General features: G+C 36.8%; 1 protein-coding gene across 4 annotated transcripts; it reads left to right on the plus strand.

Moving 5' to 3' along the window:
- Window positions 1-394: 394 nt before the first annotated feature.
- Window positions 395-26,635, plus strand: LOC116307268 (hemicentin-2). 4 transcript variants are annotated; one of them, XM_089039657.1, is made up of 19 exons: window positions 395-616; window positions 6,185-6,607; window positions 16,319-16,600; window positions 17,069-17,326; window positions 17,737-18,033; window positions 18,155-18,415; window positions 19,019-19,294; window positions 20,526-20,786; window positions 21,419-21,697; window positions 22,504-22,764; window positions 23,162-23,425; window positions 23,662-23,958; window positions 24,075-24,190; window positions 24,295-24,353; window positions 24,622-24,761; window positions 25,093-25,227; window positions 25,340-25,364; window positions 25,441-25,471; window positions 25,784-26,635. In XM_089039657.1, the coding sequence occupies exons 1-19, from the start codon at window positions 502-504 to the stop codon at window positions 26,219-26,221; spliced, it is 4,218 nt and encodes a 1,405-aa protein (XP_088895783.1). In that variant the 5' UTR covers window positions 395-501; the 3' UTR covers window positions 26,222-26,635. The 4 variants fall into 4 exon arrangements, 3 of the variants coding, with proteins under 3 accessions (XP_088895783.1, XP_088895784.1, XP_088895785.1); XM_089039658.1 differs by lacking the exon at window positions 23,162-23,425; XM_089039659.1 differs by lacking the exon at window positions 6,185-6,607.
- Window positions 26,636-26,835: the final 200 nt, after the last annotated feature.

Below are 26,835 nucleotides of genomic sequence, written 5' to 3' on the forward strand. Positions count from 1 at the left end.
TTATAAAAGAAGACGAAGGCCCGGGCGAAAAAAATTCTAGTGCATCTTTCATTGATTATTTTACTCTTTCGCATTGCAGAAGACATTATTTTGATCTCGAATTGAAAAATATATTAATTATTTAATTTTTCCGATTTTTTTATTCACCATTTACTTTAATCTAAATTGGGCTCCCTGTGGTAACATCAGCTTAATGATGTTAAGCCTGAGCTTGCATCCGCCATTTAATCATCCGCCATCTTGGAAACACAATTTCCCAGTCGTCTCCCTTCTTTCCCACTTCCCTTGACCCTTTGCGCGCGCTCTTAAAATTAGAGACGACTGGAGACGAGACAGCTTTTACCATGTCATAATCTCTGTATAATAGATGCAAAGCTTATTTGGGTACCAGGCTCCAATATTCGTCTCTGCCGGCCAGTGATAATTAATGGCAGCAACCATAAATGACTATTAAACTGATCTTCTAGACGGATGTTGACTTGAAGATAATTCAAGATCTGTATGCTAGACGAGAGCTTTAAGGATCAGAATAATCACAAGCCATTGATTGGTATGCCTCATAACCAGCTTTGTTTATATCCTGCTCTAATCCTTGCTTACTTCTTGCTGCCATCTGGTAAGTGTTACAGACTTGACACTGATAAATATCACTGTTTTGCATCCAAAATTTAATATAGATGATGTAGTGAACTGATGTGTGATTTGTTTAATCGTTCTGCGCAATATCTTTAAGCTAAGAAGTCTCAATTGCAAGTTACATATATCCATGAAGCGAATTGAAACCTAGTATAGCGTGACCTACAGACAGCTAAATACGTAATATATACAATATGAGCGGAGTATTCTATATATTACTTCAAAAACTCATGAATACTTTATGAAGGAAACACAATAGAAATTATGAACATGAAGAAAGTTTTATGAGGCTGTTTCAGTAAAAGCCGCCCACTGAATTTATTTTGAAAAATAAAATTTTCTCAAACTCAGGTGATTGGAAGACCTCACTGAGTTTATCACTGAAATGAATATAGTTTGGCTCAAAAATCTATTTTGGCTGCGCTAGCTAGGAGCCATTAAAGTATCGATGGCTTTGGGCCAGTAGCGAGCCCGTGCTGACCAAAAATTTAGCACGTATTCCCTGCGCTCTATAAAAATAATTTCTTAGCTTCCAGAAACTTTTTTTACGCCAAACTGTAGGTAAACTATCGTAGTCTCACTTAGCTAGATAAACGGTTTTATTCAATCCGTTAAGCCGTTAGCAAGAAAACCAGCAAATTGTGAGCCCTACTTGAGACGGTGTCAGGGAAGGCTAAAAATGACCAAAAAATAAGAGATTGAATTGAAAAAGTGGCACTTGTCTTCAAGCTTTTGCCTGCATAACCGAAGAGTTCTTTCATTTAGTGATACAAATCAGCAATATCCTGTGTACGTTTACATTTTTTTGACATTATGACCGTTTTCGTTTGTGTACCTTAGAGAAGTTTTCGAGTTCAAGTATCAGATCTGTATGGCATCGTACCAGTACATTTTAAGTAAAATACAGCTCACCTACTTCCTATGTCAAACTCTTTTATTCTCAAGCCATTCTAGAATACTTTCAGATCATAACACGTCCATATAGGTCCCGTTTGGAGAGAATATCGACCGTTCGTAACAATAATACATTAGCCTAAAGTGCTCAGCGGTGAGCCATTGAAGGCTCGATATAATGGAACTTCAAGGAGTCGAATTTTCTCTTTTGAGATTGGTCGAGCAGTGCATCATTTAACAGAGAAAGTTTCCCAAAACACTCGAGGTTAAATTTCAATGGCAAAAAGTTACGAAGAGGACTTAAAACCCAAGAACTACTACTCGCAAACATCACTCCTAAATCTAAGCATTTCGTATTATTGCACTGAGAGGATCGACCTATTGGGTGACACCGATGACACAATAAATATTGTGTTAGTTGACGTTATACTTGAAAAAAAATTAATGCGGCTTTTATTGTGCCGGTGGAATGGAAGGCAAATGCTTATTTGAAGCTAGGGGAAAAGGTGCTTGTTGCAATTTTGAGCTTAGCCGTTTGTCAGAGTGTTGAGCAGGATTATTTGATATATCACCAAGTCAAGTAGAGAATCTGTGGATTTTGCGAAAATCATCGTGAAAACATGGGAAGAAAATGGAGACCGCCAAATGCCTGTCAGTACCCTCTGCACCGGCTGTGGCTCCAAAAGAAAGCTCAAGAACAGAAACGTTGTGAATAATGATACAAACTGGGAGGTCCGCCTACTGCATGGGGAAAACGTTGTAATAGGATCTCGTATGTTCAGAAAATTGACTTATTAATCTTCCAAATTTTCTTTATTTTCTTTTGCATAGGATATGTGCTGCTTTTCTAAATGGTTTGTTGGAGGCTAAGTGCGTTCAGACGTTCTGAAAAAAAAATAAATAAAATAGTTGAATGCTGAAATATTTCTTCATTTGAATTTTGCGTCTTTACTTTATTAAGGTTTATACTTCCAATATGTTACTGACTGTGACGTCACCACAGGCTTCATTAAACATACAAATTTTGACTGGTTCACACAAAAGAATCATTATTAGACCCAAGGCTTCCACAATGTTTCTTGTAAGCCTCAGGTCTCATAATGGCTAGTGTTTGGAATTGAAAATTAAAACATACACTCAAAAGCCTGGGGTGACGTCACATTCAGCAACACAATGGAAGTATAGGTCTTCATAACATAGACGCAACAATCAAATGAAGAAATATTTCACCATTCAACTATTCACTTTATGTAGAATCCATGTTTTGGTTAAACAGCATGGACGAAGGGAAAGCTAACATCGCAGTATTCCTTGATCTAAAAAAGGCCTTTGACACGGTTGATCATAAAATCCTATTAGAAAAATTGGAAGCTTATGGTATAGTAGACACTGAATTGCTATGGTTTAAATCATACTTGACAAACAGGGAACAACGTTGCAATATTAACGGCTCCTTGTCTGATAGCGGAATAATAAGTTGCGGGGTACCACAAGGGTCAATTCTTGGCCCACTTCTATTTCTCCTATATATAAATGATTTACCTGGTTGCTTGACTCACTCTATTCCTAGTATGTATGCAGATGATACGAGCATAACAACAAGCGACACTATATTGGCTGTCACTGAACATAAAATTAATGAAGATCTAAAAAATCTGAAGATCTGGCTTGATACAAATCGCCTTAGTCTGAACATAGTGAAAAGTGAATACATGATCATTGGCTCTCGCCAAAGACTAAGCCAGCTAAGCTCAGACCCAGTGCTTTACATTGGCGATACCATATTAAAAAGAGTTAAGAACACTGTGTCGCTTGGGGTTATTTTAGACGAAAATCTCACCTGGAAGGATCATATCAGCAAAATTTGTAAAAAAGTTTCTAGTGGCCTAGGAGCCCTGAGACGTGTGCGTGATATCCTTCCTCGTGAATCCTTGAACACCATATACAGAACAATTATTCAATCACATTTTGACTATTGTTCTTGTATTTGGGACACTTAAAACAAAGACTGCAGCGATTGCAAAATCGCGCAGCTAGGATAATAACACGTTCTGGCTATGAAACTCGGTCTGCTGATCTACATCGTACGTTAAATTGTTAAATTGTTCATCTCTCGATGAACGTTGGCATGATTCAAAAATGTTATCCATGTTTAAAATTATACATGAATTAGCTCCTGATTCACTAAGGAGATATTTTACGCCAGTTAATGAATGCCACGATTACAAAACTAGAGGTTGCCATGTGAATTTTAAAGTTCCAAAACCAAGAACTAACTTTTAAAAAAAGAGCTTTGCTTATAGTGGAGTTGTATCCTGGAATTCTCTACCCTTAAATTTCAAAGAATGTTCTACTGTCTCTAAATTTAAAAATTGTCTTGTCAAAACTTAATTTACCTTTTATACTTTTAGTAATTGTTTATTATATCTTATTCTTATCTTAAGAACTTTTGTAAATTTACTTTTTTTCCACGGCTCTCTGGAAGAGCATTAATTTGTTAATGAAGGGACTCCGTGTCTAAATAAAGTTACCTACCTAATCAATACTGAAAGTATTGTATCAGGGGTTAGGTGCTCTTAAAGCTATTTACAGCTTATTTAGTCAACTTTCTTAATGGAAGAGTTTCTTTCACTACCGCACATACAGTTTTTAGAGGAATGACTGAAGTACCCTACTTCGTCCTCTCCCCTCCATCAATATTAGGACATTAATTTGGCATGGTCGTTTTCATCCCTTATCCTTCCTTCATTTTGATATCACTCCTTAGGCTTGCAAAGCGCGTTGCGGCAATGAACTTGGCCTCAAGCATTCCATCAACCTCCGCTGGGAGTTCCCCTAAACCTGAAAGTCGAGCAGCCGAATGGACTCCAGGTTGCTGGTTTAGTCGAGGAAGCGGGAGTGACACTCCCAAGAAGAGGAAGTAGTGGATGACTCGGTGTTATCATTGTTTAATTCTGTAATGTGTCAACTTAGTAAAGAGACCTCAAATGCTCTTCCATTTAGTCCACTGACATTTCAACTTCAAAAGACGTGGAATGAAGCGAAAGAAAACGAGACAAAGGAGTGTATAGAAAAGGCTTCCGAAGCATGCGGCATTGTTTGTGAGATTATAGCACCAAACTGAGCTTACAAACAACTTTTTCATTCCTGCCTTAGATTAGATAGAGGAACTGATTTGCAAGAGCTTAATTATTCCTTTAATGCCGGCCTAAAAAAATGCGGCGACAAAAAATGTAAAAACACAGATTATGAGCCTGTATGCGTACCGTTATCCTGTGAAGATACTACAGAAAATGCACGAGCCATATGCAAAATTAACGAGTGGCAAATCAAACGGGCTAGAGCGCACGCAAAAGAGTGTGGATCGGGCTCACTAATCGAGAAGTCGTCTTCTCACCGTGTAAGATTACCTGCCGCAAAGGTCGAACATTTCGTTGATTTTATAAACCGGCCTTACTTTTATCAGGATGTTGCTTTTGGAACGAGAAAGCTAAAACTTGAAAGCGGAGAAAAAATTACCATGCCGAATATAATTCGCAAAGTCACCAGGTCAACTATGATTAAACAGTACATACAGTTTACAGATCCATTTCAGTCTCATCTAATTCAAGCTGGATTTTCATGAAGGGGATCCCCGTCCAGGAGGGAGATTTAACCAATTTGCCTATACTATGAGATATTATTATCAATACTGCGTTTTCCTTTGGAAAAGTTGTATTTTTCGTGACCCTGATAGATGTTGTATTTGGTTAACATCGTTTTTGTCCAGTTTAAAGGGAATAATTATACAGTCGGTACTACATCTGTTCCTGGGTTTGGAGAGAGTGAAAACGTAATGTGTAGATTAGACATGGTTGTGTTCCTATTCAAAGTCATTTGCTTATATACAAGAGAGCATAAATAAGAGAGGGAATTTTCTTAATAACGCTCACTTCATGTACGCACGGGGTGGGGTCAAGGCAAAGTTTAAACAGCACCTGGTTGCTAAGAATAGCCCAACAGGGATTTTACGAATTAATAAAAGCAACGAAGATGAGAGATTGTAATACTGTTTCAGAAAACGTTGTCGGTCCGAGAACTGAAATGAGCGATCTGACAATAAACGCAATTTTGCGTTTCACGTGTGTTCTGGCTGAAATACGAAAATCATAAACAATATTATACATTATAATTAGCAGCTGCATAAGCTGCTATATGCTACGCAGATTAGCTCAATGGCCTTTTGTCACCCCCACGTAAACCAAAGATCGTGTTTCACTGTTGTGGGCTAATATTTGTTGGAGGGCAAAACAAACTTGACGTTTGCCAATCGACTCGACAAAATCACAATTAAAACAATTTTAGCCAATCAGAGCGCGCGTATTATCTAAGCTATAATGTAAAATTAAATATAGTTTCGCCCACATAACCATAAACCATATAATGGGATATATAAAGTGCTACTGCACTAATAATTAAACATGGCCCGGGTAGCCTGTGGAATGAAAGCCGACAGTGATCCTGTGGTGTCTAGATCAGTTTTATTAAACCTTAGTATATGTAAACATAATTCGTAATTTTTTAGTCTATTAGGTGTATAGAAGTTTACTCCTGTACCACAAGTCATAACGAAAGAAAGAACTTCAAAATTCTTACAGATGCATTTCTTTTTTAGCTTCGTCATTTAGTTTTACAAGGAAGCCAGAACAGCCATTGATTGTTGTTTTAAACAGCAATAGCACGAATGTTTATTTTAGATGGGACTTAAGCCTTGCTAATGGGGATGTATTCAGCTATTTCAACTTTAGAAGATACGAGAAAGACAAAGGATCAGGATCAGATTCTATTGTTGTGTTGGGATTTTATCAAGTTGGATATACGAATGCCAACACCACCCTATACAGCTTGAGTACTAACGTTACCCATGGCCCATCGTCTGGATATGTTAGATTTACCATTAAAGATATCATGCAACAAGACAATAACAAAGATGGCAGTAAAGCTAATCCTCGATCAATCGAATACATCTATCAACTAGAGCTAAAGATGGGAAACTATTTGGATGCAATAAACAGTGATGTTGAAATGAGAATTTTATGTAAGTAAACTCACTTGTTTTCTAATATTAAAATATTTCTTGTATGTTAAGTTTCTCCTTCTTCTTCTTCTTCTTCTTCTTCTTCTTCTTCTGCAGATAAAAAGCGAAAGGTCAGACTGCTATTTTTACGAGAAGGAACTGATTGGACGCATTTTGGCTAGGTCATATTTATCAGGAAGAAGAGTTTTTGAATTACAAAATAGAAAGTATATACCGTCATTTCTTTCTTTCTACTACTCTACCACCATTAGCAATTTTACAATTATACTCATCAGTTTCTTGTGTTTGTCACATCAAGGAAGTGTTGAGTCGTAGCCCAGTTGATCCGCATACTACTTTGACAATGTGCATGATACTGAAATTTATCGTCATTAAGAGGACAGACCCATTAAAAAATTGGGGATTTGGTTTTTACCATTCCAAACACAATAAAAACTTCTCATTTTTACTGATCAAAACAACCAACAATGGAAGAACGCGCGCTCGTTGACGTCAACTTTATCATTCTGTCCATTCGGTTAATGATAAAAATAGCCAATCAGCGCGCGAGAAATTTGTAATTTAATTTATATAATAGATTTTTCCGAACGCGCGCTCTGATTGGCTAAAAAGCTATGTTTTATCAGAGTATAGAAACATAGATATGACGTCAAAACCATGTTTTCTATACAAAATTAAACATAGAAATGACGTCACAGGAATTCTGCTTCCAATTTAAAGCATTTTGACATTTTAAATTTAAGTTATTTATTTATTTTTATTAAAAATATATCTTTCCTCTAAAAAAGGAAAATATGTCGTTTTGAAGCACATTTGATTGGAACTACTACTTTATTTCGTATGTGCTGCGACTATTACAATGAGAAGGGGAAGTTTTAGAATTTTTCTTAAGTTTTGCGATTTTGCAAAACAATTAAAACACCGGCATCACAAATATGAGTTGCCCTTAGTTACGTACGCCATCTCCGAGCGTGCGCAGTGCGTTTTTAACCAGTGTCGTGCGGCGGTTTTATGCACTTCCGTTTTTAAATTCTTGGCGGTGTATGATCCACGGATCTTGAATCAGCGTTTTCCCTCCCGGCAAAATATATAGTATTATATTATTAAGGGATCAGCTCAGTCGGTATTGCTTGTGGCCTTGGACCTGGAAAGGGTTACCACGAGGTATGTAAGTTTTCAGCACACCCTTTATATGGACAAATTTCTTGTAATAATTAAGGTGAAGTGTAGATGAGAGCGAAGGTGAAAATAGGTAAATTGTATGTGGACGTAGAAAACCCAAAGAAAAACTGTTGAAGCAATGGTGTCAAAGAAAAAACGTTCTGTTCATGCAGCACAAGTATCCGATATTGTCCTTTGAAATCACATCCGACATCCGCATCATTTTGATAGCAATAATTCTCGTAAATAATTAAAAGGTGCCAATCTCTTCTTCCCCTGATTTTGTTGTTTGTTTTGTATGTTAGCGACGTTTCTTTGTTGTATTATCTGGGCGATAAAATATAGATCAGGAACAATAGCTGCCGCTCATTAGCATATTAGCTCTAAATCTAGCCCTAACCACGCCCTTCCCCTGATTAATTTTCAAGGGAATTGATAATCTATTGTTAATATTACCCAGAGGATATGAGGACGGAAGCAGAAGCGGAAACAAAAGCAGAAACGTAAGACGTCTTATGTTCTTGTGAAAATCAAAAAACGGAGACGTAAGCAGAAGCAGAGCATCGACGGAAGCATAAGCAGAAGGAACGGAAGGTTTCCTTTTTCTTATGCTTATGCTTCTGCTTCCGTCCTTATGTCGCTAGTGAAAACCAGATTCTTATCCTTCCGTCGCTAACATGCAGAAGCACAAGGTAGTAAGCCAATCAAATTCTCGTACTCAGTCTCCTGCACGGGAAACTTCCTATTGTTTCTCTTATGCTTCCGTCACATTCATTTACACTAGAACATAACGATCTTTTCCTTAAGGCTGGTTTTCACTAGCGACATAAGCGACGGAAGCATAAGCATAAGCATAAGATCGTTATGACATCTTAAGCTTCTGCTCATGCGTATGCTTATGCTTCCGTCGCTTATGTAGCTAGGGAAAACAAGCCTTGAATGTGAAGAGCGTGGTGAGGGTTAGGGTTAGGGTCATTAATTGCAGTAAAAAGAAAGACAACGGTAAAGAATATAAACAAAACCCCTTCATTCTTTGTTTATTTATTATTTATTTATTTATTAACTTCGCCATACTAAAAAACATAATAAGGTAAGCAGCATAAGCATATAAGTATGGCAGGGATACCGCAAAAGATTTAGCCAATTACTGCGGGCCCATCGAAGAGAAAGGTACTTTAACTGAAGAAATATTAATTATGAGAGAAAGTAAAAATACATATACAAAATAATTATTGTCAAAAGTATAAGTTAATTCGACAAAATACACGATACAATATACGCCTCACCGCTGTTCTTTGAATACACCAAGTGTTCCTTCTAATATAGCCAAGTAGTTTGTTTGCACGAGCTACCTGGTCTTGTACTTGTTTAGTTCGAGTCAGGTTGCTAGAACTGAACCCAAAAGCATAATAGCGTTCAGAGTTAACTGCTTCCAGTACTTTATCTTTTAGATAAAAAGTTGACTTTATTGGCTTGTTCATTAATTCTTGTTATGGTATAAGCTTTACATTTCGTCTTGTTAAACATGAGTCCAGATGTTGTTGACAAGTTGCATAGATGTTTCAATCGGCCAGTAACAATGAAGCGTCGTCTGGAGAATGTATTTCTTTGAAGTTTTTGTGCCGTCAGCGAACATTGCTCGTTTTGACCTCCATGTCGTTGACGAAAAGAAGGAATAATGCTGGCCCCAAAATTGAGCCTTGAGGTACTCCAGAACTTACGGGTAGAGAATCGGAAATTGCACCTACTGACAGTTGCACGTGGGTAACGACCTTTGAGGTATGAGTGGAACGACTGCAGTAGGCTGCCCCCAAATCCAAACATACGCAACTTATTCAGCAGGAGTTTGAGACTGACCTTATCGAAAGCTTTTGACAAGTCCATGTACCTGACCCCCCTTGTCTAGGGTTTTTACCAATGTACTCGAGAACCTCAATGAGATAGGTTGTATATTATTTTCATTTGACGAATCCATGCTGACACGCTTGTGTATCCTTGCGTGAAGTCGATCTTTTTGAAAGCGAGCACAATTTACTTCCTTCCACTTCTGAGGAATGGTTCCTGTCCTTCGAGATTTATTAAACAGCTTACAAAGGGATGGTGCGATGACAGACGCTGTTTTCCTTCATTAGCTTTGCAGGGATCCTATGAGGTCCTGTTGCTTTAGTATGATTTGGACCTCTTTGACTTCCAACCAAGATCACCAGGGTTATCAGATGTGTCATCTTTATCAAAGTTGTCATGTATGAACACTGAAGCAAAATAGGAGTTAAACATGTCCAAACGCTTATCGCTTACATTCTGCGGATCCATCTGTCGCTGCTTGAGAACAAGTATAGATCACACCAGGAATGTTGCAGTTTTAGATTTATATTTAATTACTGACCAGAAACGCTTTGTAACTATCTTGTATACTTCCTTTGCCAAGCCTCCTGCTAAATACTTTTAGTATCACAACACATATACCTGATCCATTATAACGGTACAAGTGGCGAGTTTAGTGTGTTATTGAATGCCAAGCGGGAAACAACAGCTACATCTGACAGTGTGTACCGTACAAGAGCTAGCATGGGATTCGGTCAAAATAGAAAATTGCTGCTTCTCGTCAAAAGTACGAAAGGAGAACTAAATATCTCATTAATTGAATTGAATTATAATAAAAGAACGAAGGTAAATTTTCATTTTAATCTGCACTTTTTCACTTAAACTATTTAAGATTTTTCAAAATACTAAAATGTTACCCTCAATGGCAGTCATACTTTTGGTTGTACAAGTGAAAATCATGCACGATATAATAGCCCACTTCCGAGATATGATCCGCTTGTCCCGCACAAAGATTTCTGGCTCGTACAAGGTTACGTGCTAAATGAAATTGATTCTTTTCTCACATTGAAACCTTTATGCGTGATAAGCGAGGTATGTCTCGAACTGGGCTTTTCAGCCACAACTAGTAGCCATTACTGATTGCATATTCGTTAGATAGGGTAATGAGTCACAATTCAGTCACAAAACAGTTGACCTATGGAAGCAAGCTATTGAAAGAGGAGAAAAAGTTGTGTGTGCTTTTCTTGATCTTCGAAAAGCTTTCGATGTGATTGACCATGCCACCCTATTAGAAAAACTGCAGTCACGCTGAGTACTTGGAGCAGAACTGGATTGGCTAATAAGTTATCTTTCAGAAAGAACTCAAATTGTCTCATGCGGTGGTACTAACTCGACTAAGTCTGAAATCTATTATGGAGTCCCTTAAGGGTCGGTTCTTGGACCAACCCTCTTTAAGGTATTAGGATACGTTTACGACCACTATGCGCGCAAACGTAAACAACGCGCTGGCTTTATATTATAACACAAACAAAGTATACATTTTCTGAAAGCTGAGTAAATATAGTTTATGAAGAAATTTTCAAAATACGATTTTTTAAATTGTTTTTTACATTATTGTCCTCGGAGCGAAATTTGACCATGCCTCAGTGAAAACGTTAACGGACACGTACATTTTAGGCTATGTTTGCGGAAAATGGCTTAACATACTCAGGAGATAATAAGCTCAAAAAGGGTGTCCCAGATTTTTTATATCTGTTTTATATCTCTTGCTATTTTTGATCAAAGTTCAGCGATTGCTTTTGGAGCGTTGTTTGGGGTAAAAAGCGTCATAACTTTCGAAAGAAATTAAATTCCAAAAATCGGAGACAACCTTTTTTGTATCATGAGTTACTTTTTAAACTCTCAAAATTTTAGAAAAATCGAATGAAATCCAAGGGCCTTTTACCTTTTTGAAGTTGAGATTTAGCGGCAAAAACAATTTGAGAAAAATGCATTTCTTTGTTTGGAGCCGGAAGCTGCAGGGAGCCACGATGGCGTTGGTCAAAACACCTTGAGCCTTCCATTTTGTCATCATTTGTCAAATTATCTGTTGTTCTGGACGATCGCAATGTAGTATCTTTTTACAAGGACACAGGAGCATTTGGACTCGACGTTATTGCAAGCGACGGGACATTGTCTTGATAAAGTCACGATTTCGATTTGTCTCAAAATTTTGGCTTTTCCAATTAAAAATTGCAAGAAGTTTCACTAACACATGAAAGACAAAAGTTTGAAGTTACGAAATCAAAAATCGTCATTTTTCGTATCCTAATACCGTAACGTTCATATTAATGGGATCACTAATGCATGTCAAAACTGTCACGCCACACTATATGCTGATGACACTGAAGTCCACGCAAGCTCAAAGGACGTAAACATAGCCGAGGGACATGTCAATCAAGATTTAGGTGTCATAAGCAATTGGCTTACTGATAATGGATTAATAAGCAATACTAAGTAATCTGAAGTAATGTTAATTGGCACGAACATGCTGTGAAGAATGCACGACAACTCCTGGTTGTATTTGATGACAAACTGCTAAAACAGTCTGAACATTTTAAGTACTTTGGAGTGAATATCGATATTCGTCTTAATTGGAACAAGCATGTTTCTTACATATCTTCTAAAATTTATCCTAAACTTAAGATTTCATCTTATTTAAATGGAAATGTCCTCTTAAGAATATACAAACATACTGTTCTACCAATATTAAATTATGGGAGCATATTTTGGGGAGACTGTGGAAAGCAGAATGCACAGCGCCTAGATCGCCTTCATGCGTATTATTTTATCACATGATCGCAAAACTTGCACTCAGGATATGCGTACTAAGTTCTTTTAACTATATCTAGTAGGCGGCGTTTTTTAAGACTTCGAATAGTTTACAAAATCATTAATAATATAATCTGCTCAGATCAGCAAAAAAATTACCTAGTGAAAAGATCGAACTTCCATAACAGATCGCTTAGAGATAATGATACATTAACTGAACATACCAAAAACATCTTCCAAAATGGGGCAACTAACATTTAAGTTTGCTGCGGCTAAGGATTGGAATGATTTGCTTAAGGATTTAATCGCATACTAAAATAGCTCAGGTTTGCGCGCGGAGCTAAAAATAGATTTTCAAGAAACTTTCATGGGTCACAGGGATATGCTCTCTTACTTCATATTCTCTTGACTGTACATAGTGTACTGTACCATAATTTTTTTCTTTTTCTTCATATATTTATTTCATTATTTAATTATTTAACCAATAATCTACACTGAGGCAAGAAAATCACGAGTTTTTGATATATATTTTGTAGCCTAATGTTTCTGTTTCCTTTTTCTTTTTCTTTTTCGAGCCTCGTATGTACAATGTATATATGTTTTGTGGACGCGGGGTTTTTCATGTTTCTGTGTATATATGTATATATTATACTTAATTTTCTCTTTTCTTATTTATACTTTTAAGTTCTTAATCGCAGATTTTAGTATATATTTTATTAAGATTTTTATAGATTTTATATTGCTGATCACCGGTTCATACCAACTGTTCTATCGTGTCCAGCTGATCGGTTTTCTAAATCGGGATAAATAGAGATATTATTATTATTATTATTATTATTATTATTATTATTATTATTATTATTAATTCAGTTTGTATAACATAGTAACAAACTCAATCTCAATGCCACAACTCAAAAAAGGGTCCCGCCACCCTCCCCCTCCCCTAGGGTAAGAGTTAGTGAAGCATGCATATTTCCTTTACGGAATATTTACCTTTCCCGCACCCGTGAACTTAAGAGTTAGTAGATAATGTTTAAGTTTGGCTGATCTTTTTAGTTTTTTTAGTCATTTTTCGTTTATCTTAGTTTTTGAACCTGAAAATTGGCCTTTTAACGATGGCGATTCATGGTACATTGGCTCTGAGACTCATTATTCCTGTTCTTCTTCTTCAACTTCCGCGTCTACGTAAGAAGTTTGTGTTATTTACGTCTGATCTTACGTTGATGTCAGTTAAATGAGGTTTACCACATTGATGTTCGATAAGCTTACAGTATAAGCTGTATCTATGTCTTAACGAAGGTGTCACTTTAAAACATCTTATTTCAGCATGTTTTAAATTTACCAAGGAACATCAAAGTCCTATTATCGTAGTACTTGATCACAACACAACAAATGTCAACATGGAATGGACATTCGAGACAGAAGGTTCCACTATTGCAAGTGGGAAAAGCAGACGTTTCCTAAAAAACAAAGACAGCAGCTTATCCAAGGAGACCAACATAGCTTATGTCAGTCCTCAAACTTCACGATCAAAGATGTCCTGAAGAGAGCCGATAATGCAGATCAGACTAAAGTGAGTTCTCTCTCTGGTGATGTCTACTCATACAGGCTGGAAGTTGACACAGCCCCGCCATCCTCGATGGACTTAGTTATCAAGAAAAGCAGCAATGTTGAACTGCGGGTTAATAATACAATTGGTATTAAAAATTATATAAAAGTCATACCCCACAATAAAACGTGATTTGAATTAATTAGTTAAAATAATTTTAGAAATTTGATTCTTAAGAAAGTTTTAAATTTACTGCAATTGCGTATTGTTGAATTAATACTGTTCCAGACTGAGGCGGCAAAGTTAATGGTTGTCCACTGGCCCCAGCTAGTTTGTGCTCGAGAGGCACGGACATTATTCTTATTTCTTGTGTTGTAATTATGAAAGTCCCTGTTCAAATGAAACTCAAAATCATGCTCTAATAAATTGTTATGACATTTGTACATAAAAATAGCACGATACTCGGCCCTTCTTTGTTCAAGTTTCTTCCAGCTAAGTTTTTCTAAAGCTTCTCTAGCAGAAGCTCGAGGAGGAAAATTCAACACAATTCGTGGTGCATTATTATGAAGCCCCTGCAGCTCGGACATAAGCGGGTTTATTGTACGTTTTCGACACATTGATAATGTAACTAGTATCTAGTTCATGCCTATTTAAAGTTGATAACATTCTATTTGCTTTTCATAAAATTAGCGTGCGATATACAGGATCGGAAACAGTAACACCGTGACTTCTTTGGCCTAACATTCCCATCATACCCATCTCAATTCGAACGTTACATATTTCAATCGTGGAGCTAAATTTTTAAAAACTAATTGCGTGACACGCTGGTAACTAATATAACTAATGAACAATGCTAGAGTACCGTCTCAAAGCGCCGAGTAGAGTTACCATCATTCGGTTTTTTATAAGAACGACTTGGCAAGGCATTTCAAAACTTGGTTGTGCAGGAGACGTCGACCTGATAAGAAGAAAGCCGTCTAGTGTAGAGATACTGCTGGCCTATCAAGGTGCTGACATGGACTTAAATGTTAAAGCAAATAATCTATCAAGGAAAACTGACAAGATGTATTGCAGAATAGCTGTGTACGACAACATGGCCCGTATAATTCTGTGAGATACACAAAGCTGGACGTGGGAGTCTGAATGACAATTAAAGCTTAATCTTTTAATGAATACAGCCGGTCAAAGGACATCCTGATTGTCTAATTATGTTTGATTTATTTTCTCATAAGGAAATACTTCTGCTAAATAGCTTATTTTTATTGCATAGCCTCGGACTGGAACTAATTACAAGAAATTTTAAATCCCATCAGTTTTAAAAACTAGTGTGAGCTGCGTCGGTGTTTCTAATGAAACAGTAATGATAAAAAGGTAAATCTTACACCGTGAAAAAAAACTGTGAAAAAAGTTACTGACGTTTCGGACGCTTTCGTCGGAGTAAAATAGCAAAACTATCTTACTCCAACGAAGGACGAACGTCCGAAACGGCAGTAAGTTTTTTCTAAGTTTTTCATCTTTTCACGGCGTAAAATTTACCCTTTTATCATTAAACTTTGTAATGGTTAGATAAAGAAAAAGTGAGTGTTCTATGGGATATAGAGTCCCGAGCATAAGAGGGACACGAGCGTGAAGCGGTATTAAAACATTAAAATACTTCATGGAATGTCGTTGATTCTTCGATCGTGCAGTGTTTATAAGTTTGAGCATGATTTGAATCATTTATTTCTTTGATAATGAGTCAATACACAGAGCTTGAGGAGCTCCATGCTGTCGTGGCCACTCAACATTTATTGTCTTTTGAGTCCGGAATCCTTTCTCCCTGCCTCAGGCGATCATGAAGAACAAGATGGCGACAAAAATGTCGATTTATCGGTTTATCGAAAGTTACTAGAAGTAAAGATATCGCGTAGAGAGAAAAAGAAAGAATATTTATGAAAGTACAGTATGGTCTGTACTTCGTTGGTTGTGGGGCACGGTGAGACACGTTTAAAATTTCAGTTGGCACTCGAAAAGTGAAAATGCTAGTTATTTTAGTTATTATTATTAAGTTAGTTATTTGTTATTTCCATTTCAATTGAAAATTTAAGAAATTTATTGTGCGTGGTTGTCATATTTTCCGAGTGTTATTGAGGTCATTGCTCATGTACACATTTTCTGTCCAAATCGAATTTCTCATTTTTCGTATTGATGGTTTCCAACCATTCCCAAGAGAATTAAATAACAAAAGACACGGCGGCCATGTTGAAGGATATAACAAAATAATTCATTTACAATTCTTTTGTTAAGTTCCTCCAACAAGGCGGCCGTAAAAAAAAGCGGCCATTTGTAATCGTCGCTTGACGATCTTGTTACTTTATTGAATACAGTCCCTCCCACCATCACTGCATTCGTCTGTCAAGGCTGTGATAGTGGAAGTGCCGTCGAGAACCAAACCATCACCTTGTTGTGCATTGCTACTGGTAAACCCATACCAAACATCAGATGGATGAAGAATGGAGAATATTACAATGGAAGCAGTTCAGTATCAAGTCCAATGAACAAGCTTGTCTTCAAACAAGTAGCAATAAATGACAGAGGAAACTATACCTGTATTGCTGACAACGGGGTTGGTAATCTGGACAGAGAGTCATTGACTTTACTTGTTAAATGTAAGTAGGGATTTAATATACGCGACATGTTTTTTATACCACTTATAATATGAATTATACTTTAACAAACTGAACTGTTTTCTTATGATGACCGACTGATTATGAAAGTAATCGCGTAGAACCGTAGGGTCACGATTAGTGTACCACTTATGGTACGCTAGAAGGGCGGCGCGTTAATAAAAAAGTTTATTTTTATGTTCAAATCTCATTATTATCGGTGATGTTTTTTTACTGCGGCCAAAGAGCAATCGGCTTCGGAATATTTTATATAGTTGAACTACGCACGCAATATGTATAGTCAGTGGTACCCAGTTAATACGGACACCGTCGGGACGAGATGCAGTGTTCGTATTAACCTGGTGTCAGTATATACTGGATTGGTCAATTTACGTCACTTAAATGGGATGTATATGGCTTATTGCCGACGTTAGAGGTAATTAACTCTTACTTAATACAATCTCACTTCAGATAAATCTACGAATACTTTGCTCTCCCCAACCAAGTTGGATGTATGTGAGAATACAGACATCACTCTCAATTGCACTGCGGATGCATATCCATCAGTCGAGAACTACTCGCTGTACAATGGAAATACTTACATTGGATCAAACAGTAATGGACAGTTTACTACAACAGCAAGATCATTGGAATTGAATAAGTTTTGTTGTGTCGCTTCGAATGAAATTGGAAGTGGTCAATGTGCCTTTTCTGATGTATACGTACTAGGTAAGTGAAAAGATACGGGTGGGTATCCATACTTTTATCTATACTGTAACGATATTTAGCGAATGTCTCTCTGAATGCAATCTTTAATGTATTTTTTCTTCTCAAACGATTTCATGTATTGTAGATTTGAATTTTATTCTACCGTTTGTCACAGCAGACATGCCAAACCTGACACTTTTTTGTGTGCCTCTATTGTTGTCATTATCGTGCGTAACTCTCGTCATGGGCTGTTCTTATATGAGATATGTGATCTTATCTGTGTTTCTCTTTCATAGCCACTTTCATTTCCTTTAGTCAAAACGATGAACTTACTTTTTTCGTCCGCAAATATCAATTGAGTTAAACAAAATGATGACAATGGTGATGACGATGCTGCTTAACAAAATGACCAATTACTTGCTTACTTGTAGGAGACATAACCACAATGTGTAAAATCAATAACGAGAATACATCAGTAGCAGCAGTAGCAGCAGTAGCAGCAGTAAAGGAAGGAGATAAAGTAGTTCTGCAGTGTGACGTATCTGGGAAGGAATCATACTACATCTACCAGTGGATCAAAGTAAAGGACAGTCTGTCTGTCAGGAATGATACACGACAATTATCATTTGGTTCAATAAACCGCATGGATGAAGGTTATTACCAGGTGACCTTGCGAGATAAACTAAACTGCTCATCACAAACAACGTCTTTTAACATCACTGTCAACTGTAAGTAGGATTTTATTGGCATTAATATCATTAGTTAGAAAATACCAGCGTCATGATTTCTCCACAAAACAGAAAAAAAAAAGAGGTATATTTCTCATCCAAAAAATATTTATTTTCTCAGATAAACCTGAGAATACAGTTATGAAGATTACACCTGACAAAAAGGACTTCTGTAAAGGAGAGTCGATAAACATCAACTGTACGTCAGACGCTAAACCCGCCCCAGTCTACTCCTTGTATCGTAATAACGTGTTTAACGGTAGTAATGGAAACGGATTGTTTTTTGTTAACCTTGCTGAGAATGGAAACTACACTTTCACTTGTGTATCGAACAATACAGTTGGTGTTGGACCAAATAAGAGCAAAAATGTTACAGTAAGAGGTAAGTAACTGTTCTTGCCTTTCGTTACATAATGCCACCTGTTTCCTTATTGTCGGTGTGTGCGCGTTTTTTGTTTGTTACTTAATAGTTAATAGCTATTAACTATGGTTAGTTGGTTTTTCATTTTCATGTTGGTGATTCATTTTTTGAACACATCTGGGTTCGCGTTGAATAATGTTATGGCCAACAAATAACCAAAAAAAAAAAAAAAAACAATTAAAGCCGAACTTCAAGAGGCCTGCAGCGGCCTAATATAGGTTTTTCTTTTAGAAGTTTGATTGAAGGCTCTCAAGCGTGGTTGATAATATTAATTGAATTGCTCATTATATATTCACGGCTCTCGGGATGTATGTAGCGGCTTAATTCCACTGTTCAAGAACGAGCGATTTAATTTGACTTTTGCTTCATGTGTAAACCCCTGGTTGACATATTACAGCTATTTGCAGTGTGGTCGAGGATCGGTCAATAGTTTAGGGCATAATTTGAGTTGAAATATAACGCATATATCTTATAAAAGTGCTTGTAAATTCCCTCTATTCTTGAAAGAACATACTGTTTAATTTCCCCCTCATTTTTAATACACGTATTGTCACTTTCCCAAAGGTCCTTTGATCAAAACGTGCAAGATTGGCAACGAGATTATTACACATAAAACAGTCGTTGAGGGATCTGAAATAGTTCTGCGTATGATAAGTTCCGAAATGGAGCGCTTGGGTTTTACTTGGAAGAACAACACAGTCAACATGTTAGGAGAAGAGGGGCACAGTTTATCAATCAAACCGATTACGCGTTACCAAGGAGGACAGTACCAAGTGGTTGCACGTGATAGATTCAACTGCTCTGCTGATATGGAGTGCAATTTTACCTTAAATGTGCAGTGTGAGTATAAGTTGATTTTCTCTTTTATCAATATAAGTGAGTTTTCATATATTCTGTTAATATTTTTTTAAGTCAGTTATACACACACTTTTGTTTCATTTTGTTGCGCGTTTGAACATTGTAAAATAAATGTCTAGGTTGCAACTATTAAACCTGTTTGCGATGTCGTGCGCACTCGTTGCTACGTCAAATTAGGTGTTTCGATTTTCAGCATAAACATATGTATATGCAGCCTGTGACTCTATGCATTACCTTAAATATGCAATGTGAGTAGAAGTTGGTTATATTAAGATATTTTGTTAGTGGTGTTTATATATTCTGCATTTTACGTTGCAAACACGCTTTTTGTTCATTCTGTGGCTCGTTTGTAAAGTTAAAATTTAGGTTTCAACTTTGTTAAATGTTTGTAATGAGGTGCGCACTCGTTGTTATCAAGTAAATACAGAAGGATCGTGATAACTCGATCCTTCAAAGGAAATACAAAAAAAGTTCGAGTTAACTGGAGATGAATCTGTCAACTCCAATGATGATGCACGAAACATTGATGTCGTATTTGACACAACATACAATGAACCTTGAGAAACATATCAGTAGAGCATCGTATCAAATTTAAGATTTTACTATATACTTATAAAATAATCAAGGGTGCTGCACCTGAATACCTAAATGTCCTTTTAAAACCTTTATGTACCTAAACGTAGTTTAAGATCACAGCACAAACTTCTCTTAGAGCACCCTAGCTATAAACTGAAGTGTTATGGGCAAATCAATTTTGGCTGGAGTTAGCACAAACTTCACAACCATTACTGCCTAGGACTCTTTTGAGTTTCAGCACAAATTCATAAGCCCCCCTCTCTATTAAGCGCCTCATTCCCTGTCTGACGAGCCTTCCTTAATTGACGTGCATGAGGTGAGGATTAAGGAGATTAATCTATTAACTTTGTTTTAGTTTTTTTTAAGTACTTTTTAATAAATATTGAGGCTGAGCCTAAAGAAATAAGTATGTAATCGAGCAACACAGGGTTAATTTGTAATTCATCCCGTTCTTGTAAAAAGCCTCTATTTTTTATTATATTTACTCGTCGGTTTAAAATACTAAAACAATTATTCGCCTCAGTCTCGTGAAAATCTGGGAATATTCATCGTGTGAAATTCATCTTCATACCACAACAGTTAACGAAACAGACAAGAGCCGGGGAGGTATAACTCATCAAAACCTGTTTTTCCTCAGATAAACCTGAGAACACAGTTATCAAGATTACACCTGACAAGAAGAACTTCTGTAAAGGAGAGTCGGTAAACATCAGCTGCACATCAGACGCTAAACCCGCCCCAGTCTACTCCTTGTATCGTAATAACGTGTTTAACGGTAGGAATGGAAACGGTGCGTTTGTTCTTAACCTTGATGAGAATGGAAACTACACTTTCACTTGTGTATCAAACAATACAGTTGGTGTTGGACCAAATAAGAGCAAAAATGTTACAGTAAGAGGTAAATAACTGTCCTTGCATTACATTATATGACATTGCATGTTTGTTGTTGCTGCTGTTGATGTTGCTGCTGCTGTTGTTGTTGGTGTTGGTGTTCTTGTGAAAATCTAACATTTGAAACTTACAGTCGCTAGCTCGGTTTTCAGCTCTGTCAGCCAAGCTAGAAGCACATTGAAAGCTATCTTGGGTTCTTCCTAACTGCTTAATGCCTCCGTTTAAGAACGAGCAATTTTATTTGACTTGTCCTTCATGTAGGTTATATTGTCTTGTGTTAGGGGAATTCTTTTCAAATTCAAATTTCGATATGGAAATTCATTCGACTAGGAGTCATACCTTACGATAGCGTATAGTATGCTACAATGTCTGTGCATACACTAATGAACTGTTTCGTTTTGAATATAAAAAAGGGAACAACCAAGCACTTCACTTCGTGGCTCAATGGTTGGGGTTGGGTTAAGGTTGAGATAGTTATTATACAATAAACCCATCATTTGCCCATTACAGTTATTTGCAGTTTAGTCGTGGATCGGCCAATAATTTACAAATCTAGTTGTAGTCTATTCTAGTCTTTCTTAGATAAACACTACCTCTGTTTCCGCATTTTTTTAATAACCATATTGTCACTTTTTTAAGGTCCTTTGATCGGCGTAACGTGCAAGATTGGCAATGAGACCATTACACATAAAACACTCGTTGAGGGGTCTGAAATAGTTCTAAGCCTCATGAGTTCTGACGTGGAGCGCTTGGGTTTTACTTGGAAGAAAAATACAGTCGATGTTGTAGGAGAAGTAGGGCACAGTTTGACGATTCAACCGATTACGCGTTACCAAGGAGGAATGTACCAAGTAGTTGCACGTGATAGGTTCAACTGCTCTGCTGATATGGGGTGTAATTTTACCTTGAATGTGCAGTGTGAGTAGAAATATATTTGTTTTCCTCTTTTTACCAGTCTTGAAAATTAAGTGCTGATACATTGGTTTAAATAAGATTTTTCATTGTGTGGCGCCTTCAACTATTACAAGGTTAGTTTAGAGGATACAGCTATGTTGAAAGCCCGCAATATCTTTTCTAAATATTATATCAACAAATTCGTGCAGCTTTCCATAAATATAAATGAGGCACATCCACAATAACCATCAGGTTACTCTCCTTTACAGAAATATTTCAGAAAGGAAAAATGGACAGATATGTTTCTAACACTTAAGACAATCCTTCCATCCGACTAATAATAAACTAGCTTTATGTCGGTTTACCTGTGTAGTACCAGTTTTTCTCTTCATTTTTTCCTTTTTCCTTTCCTTTCCTTTCATTTTTTTTTTCTTCTTCTTCTTCTTGTAGACTATTATTATTTCAAAATTCGAAAGGAAACTTCGTGTATTGTTCGTAGACAGATGACGTCGGACAATAGATAACTTTATAGTTAATGAACATTTGCATATTCAAACCCCTCATAATAACTTGTTTCTACGCTTCGCGTATCCTCGATTTTAAAATGACTTCCCCTTAAAACAGTCTATAATTAAGCGCGCATCCTACTCGTTACCAGGTTTCAGCAATTACCACCGAAAAACCAATATTTTCCTTTTTTAATTCAGGTTAAAAAACGTGAATTAAAAAGAAAGATCTCATTATTACTAATCTGGATTGAATACAGAAACTCTTTTATTGCTTTTAAATAGCTGGAATTCTATGTTGAGTGCGTAATTTTGTTTTCCTAGTAAGGACCACAGCACTAGAAATAACGAATCCTTACAAACAAGAATTAGCAGTTGTCGAAGACCAGGACGTTAGCTTTGTTTGCAATGCCAGTGGATACCCAGCACCTAACATCACCTGGACGAAGGATGGCACTGTCATTGGTGTTGGAAGAATATTCAATATAACACGAGTAAAAAGGAACGATTCATTGTGTTACACGTGTACAGCAGATAATGGTATTGGACACGCCAAGAATGCCAGCATATGTTTAGATGTGCAATGTAAGTTTGATGCCATATGTTTTCTTCCCAGAAAATCGTTCTTTTTTTTTTTTTTTTTTTTTTTTTTTGGTGATATTTAATAGCTCTATATGAACTGAAGTGATTACGATTTGCGATGATAATGATAAATAAAGAAACGCTTTGTCTCCAAAAATATATACATATTTAAAAGAAAGAAAGCTAGGCCAATCTCAATAAATTTGGATTCATTCCATGTTATCCCATTATATTCTATTCTATCTCAGTATATTGCATTCTCTCCTTTAAATCGCCGCTATTTATTCTATCTTTATGACTCGATTGCTTCCGGCCCTTAAAAAAATTAAGACCTTTATTATCATTAGTTTCATACTGATTTTAAAGTATCAGTTGATGTGATAATTTTTACATTGTACAGATCCACCTTCCAACATTACTATTCTACCATTGAGAAGGCAAACGTTTCTAAAGGAGGGTACTAGCCTTTCCCTATATTGCCAAAGTGACAGCAATCCACCTCCGACTTACATGTGGAAGCATAATGAGGGGACTTTAACTGATGGGCAAAATGGCATACTAATATTTAACAACATCAAGCGAAAACAAAACGGAACATACCTGTGTAAAGCGAAAAATTATCTTGGCTTTCTCCTATCAGTCCCGATCGAAATCGTCGTACAATGTGAGCAAATGAGTACTAATAAGCACAATCGCATCTTCTATTGTTTTCTTATTATCCAATATAAGGGATTAACAATTTATCAGCATGTCTGCATGCCTGCAAAGCTAAGATTAAAAACCTGAACTGGTAGTGATGTATAATCACTGAAGTACTTGTATGCTGCAGTGAGCGTTTAATAGTAAGCAGGAAGAGTCATTATAATTGTTTTACGTTTTATTTTGTTTCATCCGTAATAGACTTAAATCCTCTGGAAGTGATTGGATCGAGTAACAAGAGCTACAGTCAGTCCAATCCACTGGTATTGTTCAACCTTAGTATCAACGCATATCCCAGTAACACATCCCTGTCTTGCAATCCTTCTGCACCGAATATATTGACTACCATCACCAGCCATGATGCAGAATTAACTAGAAAACAGTATTTAGTATTCGTTGTCATCCAGAAAGAAGTGGATTTTGCTAGCATTGTGTGTAAAGATGAAAATGGCTTTGGTGTACGAGAAAGGACATTGCATTTTTACAGACGACCAATACGTGAGTAATGATAATGAGCATTACAAATGTCAATAGCTTGAGCTGATTCAGTCCTGATCAGATTAATTTGCTATAACCCATTATGCGATATTTGACTGTTTCTCGTTTCTAATTAGTTTTCAAGGAAACGTTTACCGGGCAGTTTAGAGTAACCAACCAAGAATGGCAGGATGACCTTCAGGATGTAAAGTCAGCATGCTACGATGATCTTAAACAGAAGTGCATCAAAATAGTAAGTAGAGTGTAGTCTTCTTTGTTCGTTCGTTGACTCGTTCGTTGGTTCGTTGGTTCTCTGCATGGTTATTATTATCATTAGTTTATTTTATTTATTTCTAGTTAGAAACTGCATACTTAGGTGTACCATATTTGGCTGCCATAAACATTAAGGATTTCATGTAAGTATTCTTCAAACATATAGTGGCTATAATTTCAGTAACTGCACTTATAATCGCTAATTGTAACCGCCGCAAAATACAGCAGTAGAGCAGCTCGCCAGGGTCTGTGCTATAGATCCTCTCTCCTTACTGAATTTGAGCACAGGATAACTTGAAGTTAACGGAAAATCCACACGATATCTCCACCCACAGGAGTGAATTCAATATATTGTAGTTTAACTTGGGCAAAGCTGTATTCTTTTTATCTTTACGACATTAATTACAATAGCAAGGGAAGCATCATAGTGCGGTTTGAGCTCGACGTCATCGGTCAAGTACCTGATCCACTGCTGCCTTTGAAAGATTATATCAAAACACAAGGAGAAGAAATCAATGGTCTACAGATAGACAGCATTCAGAAATCAAGTGGTAAGAGGGTTTAGTAGCTTGGATTCGACTCGAGGAAGGCCAAGGGTGTTTTTACTTTTGTATTACCACTGATTTCATCGCTACGCGCTCATCAAGACATAGGTCGTTACTGGGAAATCGAACAATAGACTGTCGTCAATCAAATGAATCGCACCATGTACTTTTACTTACTCCAAGGATTCATTTGACATGTTTGCGATGCTTAGTCTGTATTGCCAGATTTGGCTGTCCCGACTTTTGTCTCGATATCGGGTAAAAATAAAAATAGTAGTAAAAATCTGTGAGACTATATTTGTAGCGTATCGTAATAACATAAATAACCCTGTTGTAGACTTCAAAGAAAATACGCCGATTCCATGTAAAGAGGAGAACAAGACACTAGTGGCAGTTCTTGGAGTACTGCTTGGTCTGTCGATTGTCCTGATCATCATACTTATAGTGGGGTTCCTGTGGTTACGTAGAAAAGGTATGATACGTTATTTTGGGCGTAAACGCATGGAACATGAATGTAGAGATGGAAAATGAGAAAAAAGATAGGATTAAAAATTTAATTTAATTTAATTTTTTCCTGATTTTAGATTCAAAAGGAATTTCTGGAAAAAAGTACGTACCAATCTGAGACATTTAGAAGATCAAAGTTCTGATTAAAACAATTAAATGTTAATATCCCCTTTTGCAGATCGAACACAGGTGACGAGAGAGGACAAATGGTAATTTTGTATATATATATATATATATATATATATAAAGTGTATCATCTAATATTATCTACGTGTTATTGATATTGCGCATGAAATTTGTTTCAGATATCCATGTATATTCATTCATCCATCCATCCGTCCGTCCGTCCCTCCCTCCCTCCATCCATCCCCCCATCCATCCATCTAACCATTCATTCATTCATTCATTCATTCATTCATTCATTCATTCCATCTTTGTTGTATTTCATTTCTTCGTGCGTTATATATTTGTTTCTTCTCTGTCTACTCATTCATTACTATTATTCTTCCTCACCAACAAAGAACGACATCTCACTTCAAGAGACAAGTTTTTATGCTACAGATAACGAAAAACCAAACGTGCCAGAATATGAACCAATAGAAAGGCGAGGATTATCGACGAGTAATGCAGGCATCCCAGAATATGAAGCGGTGACAACAAAAACACGACCACGTCAACCACATCCTGGTGCACAGACGAATATCCCCATGCCTCAGTATGAAGGTGCTGATCAACATGGACAAACAGAGGCTGTTTCAAATCCACCACCAGTCACCTATCAGACCATCCAACCTCGTACTGGTAACTACGATTCACTGAGTCCTTTCACACGGCTGTCCCCGGAGGGTACAGTGATGTCATCCACAGGAAGCCCAACACGTACAGGAGAGTACCAGGCCCTTCAACACAAGGGTGTGTCTCCACAGTACCAGTCTCTGGATGGCTTGAGCAAATGTTAAGTGAATAAGGACCAAACGAGAACAGTATTGATGTGGCATTGCTTTGTGCTTTTAAAAATGCTACTAATAGAGTAAATGATATGCGGGCCGGACATCTGTATCATTATTGATAGCACACTCGCTCCTCGATTATAAAAGATACACTTGCAATTTTAGCCATGTTTTTCACTTTTGTTCTTTTAGACACATTGATCATGATAGACAGTCATGTAATAAGATCAAGTAAATCGTACACATATATCATAATGTCATAAGTAGAAACTCAAAAAAAGAAAATAAGACCTTCAAAAAAGCGATAAATTCATAATTGTTAACCACATACATTAAATATAATATGCTGACACAATAACCATGAAGCTATATAGTAGACTCCATTTGGATTTCAATCCTTTATTGATACTAATAAACAATAAAGCAAACAATTGACAAATATCAATTGAAAGTTGAGTTTTATCTTAGCTAGATTTCCTTTTACCATGTGAAAGTTTTTATTTGAAAGCTTCATTGAGAAGAATGAAAAACAAGTCTCGTTTCCCTTCCCATCCCGTACACTCTCGATCATAGCTGACACTTACTAATCTTTACTTGGATCTCATAAGTTTGGGTTTCAACAG

This window comes from Actinia tenebrosa, unplaced genomic scaffold, assembly GCF_029948245.1.
Source record: "Actinia tenebrosa isolate PJP-AT-01 unplaced genomic scaffold, QUT_ActTen_1.0 PGA_scaffold7__59_contigs__length_16204524, whole genome shotgun sequence".
Classification (NCBI taxonomy): domain Eukaryota; kingdom Metazoa; phylum Cnidaria; class Anthozoa; order Actiniaria; family Actiniidae; genus Actinia; species Actinia tenebrosa.